The 12,615-nt window shown below is 39.4% G+C and overlaps 1 protein-coding gene across 3 annotated transcripts in view; it reads left to right on the top strand.

Annotated features, from left to right (window-relative positions):
• The window catches only part of CDH2 (cadherin 2), a 114,387-nt gene that overhangs the window by 87,179 nt on the left and 14,593 nt on the right, over positions 1-12,615 (top strand). For all 3 annotated transcript variants that reach the window (XM_014874315.2, XM_088174327.1, XM_088174319.1), the window contains exons 8-14: positions 123-260; positions 622-807; positions 2,678-2,934; positions 4,250-4,392; positions 5,580-5,813; positions 6,133-6,366; positions 7,589-7,728. In XM_014874315.2, coding sequence (XP_014729801.2) covers positions 123-260; positions 622-807; positions 2,678-2,934; positions 4,250-4,392; positions 5,580-5,813; positions 6,133-6,366; positions 7,589-7,728 — 1,332 coding nt within the window. The remainder of the gene's footprint in view (positions 1-122; positions 261-621; positions 808-2,677; positions 2,935-4,249; positions 4,393-5,579; positions 5,814-6,132; positions 6,367-7,588; positions 7,729-12,615) is intronic.

Below are 12,615 nucleotides of genomic sequence, written 5' to 3'. Positions count from 1 at the left end.
GCTAACTGGAGTAAACTGTGTGATAGGCTCCATTGCTTAACAGAGTGCAATTTTGGGAACACCTGCTGTCCTATGGTAATGTTAGTTTTGTCTAAAATTTATGTTGTCACTTTGTGTTTTAGAAAGTACAACAATATACATTAATAATTCAAGCTACGGACATGGAAGGAAACCCAACATATGGTCTTTCAAACACAGCAACTGCTGTCATCGCTGTGACAGATGTCAATGACAATCCTCCAGAGTTCACTGCCATGACTGTAAGTACAGCATAGGAGTTACTGAAGGATGTGCATATTTATAACCGTTCTCTGTTTCTCTCATTATATTCGCAGACAGTAAATATTTATTACTTTTTAAATACCATACTGGCAGGCAGAATCAAAATACGTGCAGAATATATATCCCTTACATACAATGTTCTGCTTTTGACCAAAAGGCAAAAGCTGACATGGCAATCGAGCCTTTGGTTCTGTGGGTGGCCTCAGGTAAACTTCATTAGATAAATTGTCAGAGCTCCAGTGAAGAGAGATGGGCTGCCCTGCTGTGATGGGTGTTCAGCCCGGTGTGGCTCCTGCACGCTCCTCCAGATGAGGCGAAGTGTTGCCATGGTTTTTGCAGTTCTACGGGGAGGTACCGGAGAACAGGATGGATGTGATCGTAGCCAACCTGACGGTGACGGACAAGGACCAGCCGCACACGCCGGCGTGGAACGCCATGTACCGGCTGACGGGGGGAGACCCGACGGGCCGCTTCAGCATCCTCACCGATCCCAACAGCAACGACGGGCTCGTCACTGTCGTCAAGGTGAGCCATGCTTGCGGCCAGAGAGTTCAGCAGAGGTGGGAAAGGTGGGGGAACACTGAACGGGGGGAGATGTGAATTCCTGACGCCAGCATCAGTCTGGAATAAAACGGATGCTCTCTTTCTTGTGGAATCTAGTAATCTGTCTCTTTGAATGTTACCTTGCTTATGCCATCAGTAGTATTCTACCTGCTCAGTTTTAAAAATCAGACTAGGTTATTAGAAACTACAAATCTTGAATCTTTATTTGCTAAAAGTTGGAAATTGCTCTGTGAAAAAGTGTCTGCTTAATACTTTTTGCTAAAGGAACAGCTTCCTACCTCCTCAATTAGTAGTCATGCATGTTGTCTGCACATTTTATGTCAAGATGTTCCATTAAGGAACAGATAAAGGCAGTCAAAGCACAATCAGAGAGGAAGAAATGATAGGTGGGAGGGCACTTCTACAAGAGACATTTAAAGACTGGCTATTTTTAAAACCTCATTTAAATACCTTTTATGGAATAACCTGTCTATCTTCATTCTCCAGCCAACACAGTTCTGTGTTGAGGGATGACTTATTTCAAGTGATAATAACAATGTGGTTCTATAATTAAACCTGCCAGGCAGTAGCCACCTTTCCTCATGATCCTCTGATAAATGTCTCATCTCTGAGTTGGTCTGCTCTGGTTTTGGCTGATCCATTTCAAAGTCAAATGTGCGATGCCAGCAATCCCATTTGGAAATTAAAAAATTCACTTTTACTTTTTTCTTTTGTTTTGTTTTGTTTTGCTTTGTTTAGTTTAATTTCATTTTGTTTCGTTTGATTTTAATCCTCCCAGTATCTAGGTGGCAGAAAGAGACAACCTACACAGAGCATTAATAGTAATTCACACTGGGTTTTTTTAAAAACTGTCTCTGGTTTATAACTGCTCCTCCCCAGAGGTACCAATTGTTGCATTGAAGTTTTCCAGGAAGAATTATGTGAGTGTCTGTGCTTTTTAGCACTGCTCTAAGTGCCCAGACACGGGAAGAGTTGGAAACCTGCCTACAGTTTTTATTGGCAGTGCAATGAGTTGATCTGTCAACCTGTAATGAAGATTAAATTGTCTCTTGTCACTTACTTCATATTGTCACATGCCAACTGCTCCAGTAAGGTACAGGGTTTTCTTCCAGTCTGGAATCTGTGTGAGTAGTACAGTGCATAGTAAAAAGGCAAATCCTTTCTCCAGGAATGCCTCAACCCTGTGCAGCATGACAGAGGAACTCTAGATTCGCACTGTTTTTACTTCTCCTTAAACTGGACTTCTTGCTCAGTGAGGGAAATCTCCAAACTGAAGGTTTTCTTCACTGGGAAGATGGAAGCTGTCGGTATATCAGAAATGAAATTGGTTGGGATTACTAAGAGTCTTTCTAGTGAGATGTTGAGGGCATGAGAATCTCTGATCTATAGGAGTAGCTGTAGTCATGGATTTGTTTGAAGTAAAGTTTCATCCTTCTAACAGAAAGAGACAGCTTTCTGTCCCCTGGAGAGATCATCAGGAGGCACATGTGAGTGCCCAGCCCACATCTGGGAGCTTCTTCATAATTTTGTGGTTGAACTGTTTGTTTCCTCATTTGTCTCTAATGGCAGTATCAGAGTAGGTTAAATCCAGGAATGACAAAGTTTCTAGCTCTTCTGACTTCAAAACTGCTACTGTTGTTGCTAAGCAAAACCCCAGCACATGGGCTTGTGTTGAGGTGATGATACTGAGCTCTCTTCAGACTCCATGCTCATTTTTGAGAAAAGTGGTACAGAGTAATCTTCAAAAGTATGCTTTAAATTTAAATTGTTATTGTGTGTCCGTTGCAACTGTGAGTAAACATTAACACTTCCCGCTCTTTGCTCTTCCCAGCCTATTGACTTCGAGACCAACAGGATGTTTGTACTTACCGTAGCTGCAGAAAATCAAGTGCCTTTGGCTAAAGGGATTCAGCATCCTCCTCAGTCGACAGCAACCGTGTCCATTACAGTCATTGATGTGAATGAGAGCCCATATTTTGTTCCAAACCCCAAGCTCGTGCGTCAGGAAGAAGGGCTGATGGCTGGTAGCATGTTGACAACTTTCACTGCTCAGGACCCGGATCGTTACATGCAGCAAACGTCTCTAAGGTCTGCATAAGCTTTTTGCAATATCTGTGTTATGGAATGGGTGGGGAGCAAAGAGATGACATGTGAAATGGCTGCATTTACCACAGCACGCAGCTATTCCAGCATATCCTGTGGGTTTTGTGCAGCTCTCTCCAAAGGGATTTTTGACTGCAGAGAAGATGAACTGACCAGTATTCCTAGGTGTGTAAAGTGGGTCATTTTCTCATCCTAACTCCCATTTCATCAAGATAGAATGCATCTCTGGTAAAGTATATGTTCTATTCCAACAAATTCAGTTAGAGCAGACACATGCTTCTGTGAACGAAGATCATTTGCAATTAAAATTCACCAATAATTTTCACAAGGCAACAAAATCAGATCCTTGATGAAATCTGAAGGGTTTTATTTTAATTTTTTCTCCAGCAATGTAAAGTGGTGTTGTTGTCTGTCTGTGAACTCTTGTACTGATAGCTATGATCATAATTTGATCATAATTTTTCTTATGTCTAAAACTTTGCTACACAAACATGCCTCATAGAAGACATGGTCATTACGTGCAACGCTAATGCTATGACTGCCCATGGGTCAGGACACACCTTATCCAGCTTTTTTTTCTTCAGCTCATTTAGAAGAAACTCCAGAACTTTGTCTTTCCTTCCAAAACCAATATTATTGGAATATTATTTTCACTTGATTTTTTGGTTAGCTGTTTCTGATACTTTGCTCATTTCTGGACATAACCATCATAGAAATGACAGCATGAGGACTTCAATGCTAAGATAGCTTGCATTGATTAATGTCAAAGGAAAAATTTATCAGGTAGAAGAATGGTTTTGAAAGACACTTCTCTTTCAAATTAAGATGAGAAACATGCAGCAAAACCAGGGCCTCTGAGAATGAAGTGATATTGAAGTGCTAGAACAATGTGAGTTAGTGCAACTAACATCCATTTTTACCTGTCTCCTGCTCTCAGCACTCTGACAAGATGAAAATTAGTATGAATAGCTCCGTAGGTATAGAAAAACGAAGAAGGATCCTGACTGAATATTTTAATTGAGTCAGAGTATTAATGTTATATAGTTTATGGTAATTATATGGTTTCCTCCAGTTACACGATAACTTAAGGGCAAGGCACTTAAAGAATCGAAATGCAGGACTGGTTTTAATATGTATTTCCAAGAAATTTACTGACGGGGCTTGATAAATAGAAATTTGTAAAATGCTATCTTCAAATTCGGAAAATGTGTTCAGAATGCAAATTAAAATACCAATACTGTCTTTGTTGTCAATATTTTTGTTGGCAGATAAATAACACAACTTATGATTAAATACACAGGTACTCAAAACTTTCAGATCCTGCAAACTGGCTCAAAATTGACCCTGTTAATGGACAAATAACTACTACAGCTGTTTTGGATAGAGAGTCAATATATGTGCAAAACAATATGTATAATGCAACGTTTCTTGCTTCTGATAATGGTATGTATCAATATGGTGTATTTTTTTCTAGAAGCTTTTCTTCTTTGTGATTGAATGGCATTCAGTTTTACTGGGGCAGAAAACAGGATATGCGTAGAATACATCCCTTTGGAAATCTGTATTACTATCAGACTGTATAATTTCCCAGCTACTTGGGAAATGGCTGAAAAATAATTCTCTGAGCTTGTAGAAAAACACTGTCTTGGTTACATTAGTTGAGTTGACAGAAAATTGAAAAAGCCCTGCATGGGAGTGTGGTAGGTTGAGTGAATGCACAGCATGAGTGGGCTTTATGGGGAGAAATGTGTCATTGGAGAGTCTTTGTATTTTCCCACATTCAGGCTGCAGCAGTGCAGAGGGAAAAGTATCTTTTTGTTGTCAGTTTGTTAATGACAATTAACACTGCTCAGAAATGAGTTCTTTGATTTCAGCTGGAGTGCTGTACTATTCATAGCTGATAGCAGAAAGATGGACAGGCGTGGCTAGAAACATTCTCACATTAGAAGGGAAAACTGAAACACTGGGGCTATATGCCTTGGAAAGAAGACACGGTAAAATTTTCTGAACTGGAAGCTAGATCAACTGTTTCTATACTTTGGCTCTGTTCTGGAGAAAAAACATAAATGGAACTAGAAGATTATGGGAGGTGGAATGTGAACCATTGGTAGTTAATATTGAAAAATTCAGTGCCAAATGACTGCATTAATGTGTGATTCCAGCAAGGTTTATGGAAGCATCACACATTTGATATGGATAGCAGGAATGTCTAGAAATAGCATGCTGAAAGTCAGTATTTGAAAGAATTTAAATAGTACATTTATGGTAAAGGGTGATCTTAAGCCTTCAAGGTTAGGAAATAATTTGTCCAGAGGACAAACTATCCCAATTTTACACCTTCTTCTTTGAAGCCTTTAATGTTGACCATCTCTGGAGATTAACTGTCTGGTCAGTGAAGTGGATGAGTCCCTGATCTATGGATCTGCAGTTATTTGCTGAATTGTGCTGAGTAGGGCCATTTTTCTGAGAACAAACTACATAAGAATTAATAGGAGCAGTGACAGTGTTAGATTGGTTTTGTAAAAGACAGAATCCCAAAACTGAGGTAAACGTATAAGAGTGTTGGTACAGCTTCATTTAAATTACTTCGCAACTGGAAACAGGCTTAATGCTATTTCCTTTTCCTTTAGGAATACCACCGATGAGTGGAACTGGCACACTTCAGATATACCTGCTGGACATCAATGATAATGCCCCCCAAGTGCATCCAAAAGAAGCCACAACTTGTGAAACACTGCAGCCTAATGCTATTAACATCACTGCTGTAGACCCTGACATAGATCCGAATGCAGGCCCATTTGCCTTTGAGCTGCCTGACACACCTGCTAGTATTAAGAGGAATTGGACCATTGTTCGAATTAGTGGTAATTTATATTATGGAAATCTTCATAGTTTTAAAGAAACTTTTGCAGATGTCTTCTCTTTAGTATTATTTCGCAACATACATGGATTTGGTTAATATGAATAAGAAATCACCTTAGTGTAAGTTCCTCGGAGAACGAGAAATTTTAAGAAAGAAAAGATGGTCACAGCAGTCAGGAAGTCTCTTACCCTGAGTGTCACATAGCAGTTTGAGCAAGAAGTTAATATCGAGCTCAAACATGAGCTATTTTTGCCAACACTGTTTTAGTCCCATGTGACCAATATATTACTTTTTAACCAGCGCCTTATTTTCACACGCAGGCGATCACGCCCAGCTCTCCTTAAGAATCCGGTTCCTGGAGGCCGGGATCTACGACGTGCCCATAGTCATTACGGATTCTGGAAACCCACATGCATCCAGCACTTCCTTGCTGAAGGTGAAAGTTTGCCAGTGTGACTTAAATGGAGACTGCACTGATGTTGACCGGATTGTTGGTGCAGGGCTGGGCACTGGTGCCATCATTGCAATTCTGCTTTGTATCATCATCTTGCTCAGTGAGTAAATGGCTCTCTTAATTCTAACTCCTTTACTCTCGTTGTGCAGGTACAATTTTACGTTTTAGTATCGGGTATCTTGAGAAAGACAGGGGAGTTATTAAAGGCTCAGGTGCAGGAATTATTGCTGCATAGTTCAGTTTTGGACAAGTAGTACAGGATTCGGAGTTGGACAGAGTACAGCTAGCACCTGTTTGGCAGTCAAGTCCCGCAGTGAGTTTGTGAAAGGGATTTTCCATTAATACCCATGGATACTTGTAATGTTACATCAGTGAGCAGCCAAATTGAAGAGGTGATTAGTCCCCAGGCATCTATTCTCTCTTGTGCTGCCCATATTGTGTGATTTGATGCCACCCATAGTGGGTAACATTGCTTCTAAGGATTGCTCCAATGTTACTACTACTGTGCTTCAGATAAATGCAAGTAGGAATTACTGTTGGAAAATAATACTTCACAGCCCTTCACATAAAGCCTGACAAGAAAGGTAGGTATTGCAATGGTGTGTCTATTTAAGTACTGCATAAAGCTGTACTAATATTTTATTTTGTGTGAAGTGCATTGAGTAAGGGAAATTACTAAAAATCATGAGTAAGTGTCTGTCCAGTGCAGTAAATTAGATGCTAGCTCTTCTACACATTAGAGCTAACTGATTGCCTATTGTGGTGGAACACAAGGGAGAGATTAGCCTGGTCATAGTACACTATGCACCCATCTAGAACATAGAAAATTATGGAAAGGAGTAATAAAAATAAAAAAAATTGAGCCTGGCGAAGCACGTGATTCTGCACAAGCACACAGTGCATTTACTTTCTTGATACAAGATACTTTTTAAATGCTAGGTATGAAACTAACAGAGCCTTATTGAAGGAGAGATTTCTTTCTGAATATAGTGGTTTATGAAGCATAGTCTTTCTTAATTTGTTTCATGACAAGTTTATTTTGCAGATATGGAATGGATTTGTTATTTACAATCTTGAATATGTGATAGATTTCCAAACCAAATTGCCTGTAGTGGTCTGAGTTTAAACAGCAGCTTAAGTTGCTTTTTGTCAAATTTTTAATTTAAAAAATCCTGTACTTTATCCAGAACAATCAAATCCAACTTCATTGCTTTTACTTTTTTCTTTCTTTTTTAAAATCTTGACATTAAATTTCTATAATTTTGTATGGCTGTATTTCAGAATCAAGATGTGGTTTTGTCTCTTCCATTTTTGCATTACAGTTTTAGTTTTAATGTTCGTGGTATGGATGAAACGCCGTGATAAAGAGCGTCAGGCAAAGCAGCTCTTGATTGATCCTGAAGATGATGTGAGGGACAACATTCTGAAATATGATGAAGAAGGGGGTGGAGAAGAAGATCAGGTGAGGAAAGGTTAATGGGTTTTGTGTATAGATTTGCACTTCTCCCTGCACTTCATTTTGTTTACATTGACACGCTCTGGTAGGTAGCTAATTTTTACATTAAGTACTGAAGGCAATAACTTTAAATAAAACATTGCTTCCTCATTTTGGTTTTTTGCCGTTGCAGATACACCAATTGCTTGTCATTTGGATAAGATGTAAAAACAGTATCTTGTCCTGTTGCAGTAAAAGGATTCTGACCAGATTCCAGCTAAAGCTGATGTATTTAAATGAAAGTTAACATCTACTCTCATTGCTGTCTGTAAACTTTCCTCACTCCTTGTCTGGGAACTTGTACAGCAGTACGAGTGCAGGGTGCTAATATCATCTAAACCAAATACAACCCTTTCTTGGTGGTGGGTGAATGTCTTTCTAGATATATAGTAATTCTGGCTATTGACAGGTTTGTCACCACTGAAAGCATTTAGGTCTCAAGTAGCTGTCAGGGCACATCTGTGTTTATTCAAATACCTTCCCAGGCAGATGCCATATGCATTTACTCTTATGTCACCTCTGGTTGAACTGCTGCTGATATGTCAGAGGACTAGGAGTGATGTGTATATGCTAAGAATAGCTTCTCTTTCCCTCTCTCTCTCCAAGTTAGTGGACTTTCAAGCAGTGTGATTTCCTTCCTTCAGAGGACGTTTATGAAGTGCTTTATGAACATGACAAACAGCAGATTTATGCACATTATTAATGGTAGAAGTAAGTGTAGTAATTACAAAGAGAACAGTGCATATAATAGAGTCTGAGAAATTTTCCAGTTAAAAGCCTTGAAAAATTAAGCAATTCTTCCACACATCCCCAGTCTCAGTCATCTGGCACTTGAGTTATCTGAAAAGTGTCTCCCTTCACTGGTACAGACTTTTATAGTTTCCTTCTGCTCATTTGTTTGTTTGTCTGAAATTTGTGTTCCCCTTAGTAATTTCCATGCTTTCTGCATTTCCCAAAGTACTGTTCTTATTTCCTGGCCTTTCTGCATAATATTCTTCTTAGGCAGTTTTCAAAGGAAACTTCAGTTTATGCAGTTTTGGAAAAATGCTTACGTTAAATAAAGTGAAAACAACTCTTTGAGTCTATGCATGTATTCCAGTTGTTTGTACGTAGTTTGAGGACAAGAACTGCATCCGGTTTGTGCATCTGTTATTGTACAGGAAAGATTTTTACAATATTACAATCTTTACAATTTTACAATCTTAAAAGAAAGTTAGAAAAACTCAGTCCTATGAGAAGTAATTTTTCAGTTATCGTATGGGAATATGAGGTCTTGTTCATCCTGAATTCTCTGGAGGATCTGTTGAGAAATTGTCACGGGTCCTTGATTTTTAATTGCTGTACACGAAACTCTCAGGACAGAGTGAGTTAGGCTCTCTGAGTACAGTCTGTTGGGAAGCCATAGGTGATGGTAGGGTGGTGTTGGGAGCGATTATGCTGCAGTTCAGAAACATTAAGCATTGTACAGTGTACAATGAGAGCAAAATGGGAATGGTTCTGAAGCCGCTCCTCTGCCCATCTTGTGCTCCTCTCCAGTTGGCAGTGCTGTCTTTGTGAGAGATGCAGTTAGGGTGGTTGGCAGGAGGAAGTGTCCTGTGAGTGCTGCAGAGGTTAGAGTGATGTAAACCATCCATAATCGCAGCCTTTCACCAGCAGTGGATGAATGTGCTGCACGCAGTGAAAGCAGAACTGCCAACGGGTGGACTACCAGGAAAATAGTGAGAAATGTGAAATTAGGAACATTTCCTCTCACAGTGGGCATAGAAAGCACCTAGACTAGAGAATTTTAAGGGCTTTACAAAAGATTGAAAGATTTTTGGTCACAAACCCCCTTCTTACTTTCTAAAGCTGAATTTTAAAGCCATTACTGCGATTTAGTTATCTTCACTGCAGCCACTTCGTTCAGGTACACAGATCCCTTTTTTGATCCATTGACAGTAGGCCAGTCTTTGGGGTCTAAAACACCCTTGCACACTCTAAATGTAGAAAATATGTCCAGAAAAGAGCAGCTTATACAAAGTATAACACGCTTTTATGACCACTTCTACTGTAGCCAGTTTTATACCACTAATAGGCAGAATGAGGGGGTCAGTTCTCCCATGGCTTCAAATCTAGGAATTTGTTCCTATGCAGAATGGATGAAGAGAGAGCATGAACTTTTAAACTTTTTTTTTTCTACAATGATGATGTAAATATGTTCTGTCTTGCTTTCCAGGGAGATTATTTTACTTTATTTTGGTTAGACTTTTTTTTTAAACCTAAATTCTGCCTGTGCTTAACTAGATGATAATAATTCCTAGGTTTGTTTCTTCTTGGTTCCCTCCTGGCCCCCCTCACCTCCTGTGCCCAGGAGAAAGAGGGAGAATTATATTTTATTTGGTTTTGCACACATTTTATATGAGGTTTAAGAACTTAGAATGCAAAGCTTTTCAAATGTCCCAACAAGTTCTCTGCAAGCAGTAATCTCATTTTTGCAAACCACAGCTTAGAAAAATACTGCATAAGCAAAGCTCTGTGCAGAGCATTATGGGCAAAAGGTATTGGCTGTAAAGATCTTTGCATTTTTGCCAATGTCAATGAAAGTATTGAAGTGTCAAAGTATTCAAATATCGAAGTGAGGGTTCTAAAAAGGTATGGGACTGACATCAAAAATGTATTTTCAGAATGAGGCCTCATAGGGTAAAACTGCCACTGCTCTATTAAAATCAAGAAAAATTGCTTCATGTCGATCTTGGATCCATAAGTCATCAGCAAATTACAGGAAAATTCTCTGCATCAATATGAACTTTTTTATGGTGCACTGTCCCTGAAGTCCTGAGGATTGATTAAACAAGCAGCTTCAGTAGAAGGCAGTACACAAGGTGACTCAAACACAGAGCCATCCAGCCCAGGGTACATCTCATGTGGTGAAATAAAAGGGAATTTTCAAGCCTCATGTGCATCTCAGTGAAAACAATATTTTAGAAGCTTCAGACATTTTCTTCATATTTGGTAAAATTACTTTTATTTAGAGCCAGCAAATTACTTTTTAAAATCACATGCTTCTCTAGAAGGACAACTTGAAGATTTACTCTGTGTGGCCTGATATTTTCCAGATGTTTAGGTTATCTGAAGATATGACTGTTAGGGCTTGAATGTAAGTGATAGAACTTAGATCTCTCTATATCCTGAAACAAATTAAACTGGAGGTTTTTATCTTAAAATAATTTATTTATTTGAGAGGTTTAATTTATTTGTTTTGAAGCTGTGCAAGTTGGGTTTCTTAGCTGTCATGGCAGACCCAGAAACTCCTAAAACATGTTCAGCATGTTCCTTTCAACTCTTTGTACATTCTGTCAGAGTGATGTCTCCTGTAAGAAATTAGATGAGTTCAAATTCCAGCTAGTTCCTCTGAGTCATAGCAACTGCCAGTAACAAGTTGGAATTCCTGTTTGGTCTCTCTCGTGTGTTTGGGTTTTTTTTTTCTCCTGCCCCAGCAATTCCAGGGAATTATGATGTGAAATCTGAAATAAAAGAGCAGTTTAGCTCATCGTGAAGGTCTTCTGTTAATCCCATCTGAGGCCATCTTGGTCTGCTTTGTTCAGTCTGACAGACTGAATGCTTGTCAAGAAAATTGAGGATCTTGAATGATTCATAGTTGTCTTCTGCACTGGCATGATGTACACAGGGTCGTGTGATCTCCACAACAGCTGAGAAAAATGCTATGAATTCTCTAAGCCAGAAAAGCTTTTGATCTGTGGGTCATAACTGAAGTCAGCCTGCTCACCTCTGCAGAGCATTGTCAACACTGGAAATGTTCTGGACTTCTTTTACATAGAAAAAGCAGGCTGGAAAACAGACCTGCTCCAATGGGTTTACAGCACTCCTTTCAGTCCAGGCAGCAGCTTTCTGGGTTTTGAGAACAATGACTGTACTAGCAGAAGCTGGGGATGAGGGAGGAATGAGAGAAAGCTTTGGATTCTTCTCAGGATTCTGTTTACTATTTTCTACTTTTAACAGTTTAGCTGCCTGACTTAGAGAAGATGGGCCATGAGGGGGTTTGAGTCAGCATCACTCCACAGAAGTCAATGGGACTGGTTTGGGAAAGGGAGAAATGTTGGGGTTTTTTTTGTTTGGTTTTTTGTTTGTTTGTTTTTGTTTGGTTTGGTTTTGTTTGTTTGTTGTTAAACCTTGGTATTTTGTTTTGATTTTCTTAAAATTGTATCCGAATCTTAAACTCTTGGGGGTGGGGGACAGTACAGTTCATTATATTCTGAAACAGAAAGTTCAAATTACAAAACTGGTAGTGAGTGCCTCTCTTGATGATTGATGGACCTCATGAATCCCTGGTTTGCAATTGTTTAGCAAATGGGGAGGTGTGATGTGCAAATGGTGATTATTCTTTGCTGATACAATGGGCTCTGAACTTGTAACACCAGTTTCAGTTCCAGACACCAAAACCCGCTGCCGACTGAGCCTTGAAGCATTTAGCATGTGTCTGCAGCATAGTTCACACACACAGCACATCACAACCCATAACCATCACTAACTCGTTTTTGTCGCATATCTCGGGCCATTTGTGTGACTTACATCAAGGCAGTGGGTGCTTGACTGGGATATGTGCAGCATATGTCAGCCTGATAACTGTGACACATTTTTTTTCATCTAATTGCCTTTGTATACATCTCATTGCACAAGATGATTCTCTCCTTTGAGTTCATTTCTATAATGTTTTCTGAATTTTAGTAGTAGTTGCTGCTGCAGGTGGTCCTGTTGAAGCAAGTTGTCTGAGCAAGTGGGTGGTACGCTTTTAAAGTACTGCAGATGAGCTGTTTTGAACATGTAGGATAATCTAGCCCTCAGATCTTTTCAGCA

The sequence above is a fragment of the Sturnus vulgaris genome, chromosome 1, assembly GCF_052056855.1.
Source record: "Sturnus vulgaris isolate bStuVul1 chromosome 1, bStuVul1.hap1, whole genome shotgun sequence".
Lineage (NCBI taxonomy): Eukaryota > Metazoa > Chordata > Aves > Passeriformes > Sturnidae > Sturnus > Sturnus vulgaris.
This window is presented reverse-complemented; position numbering and strand designations above follow the sequence as displayed.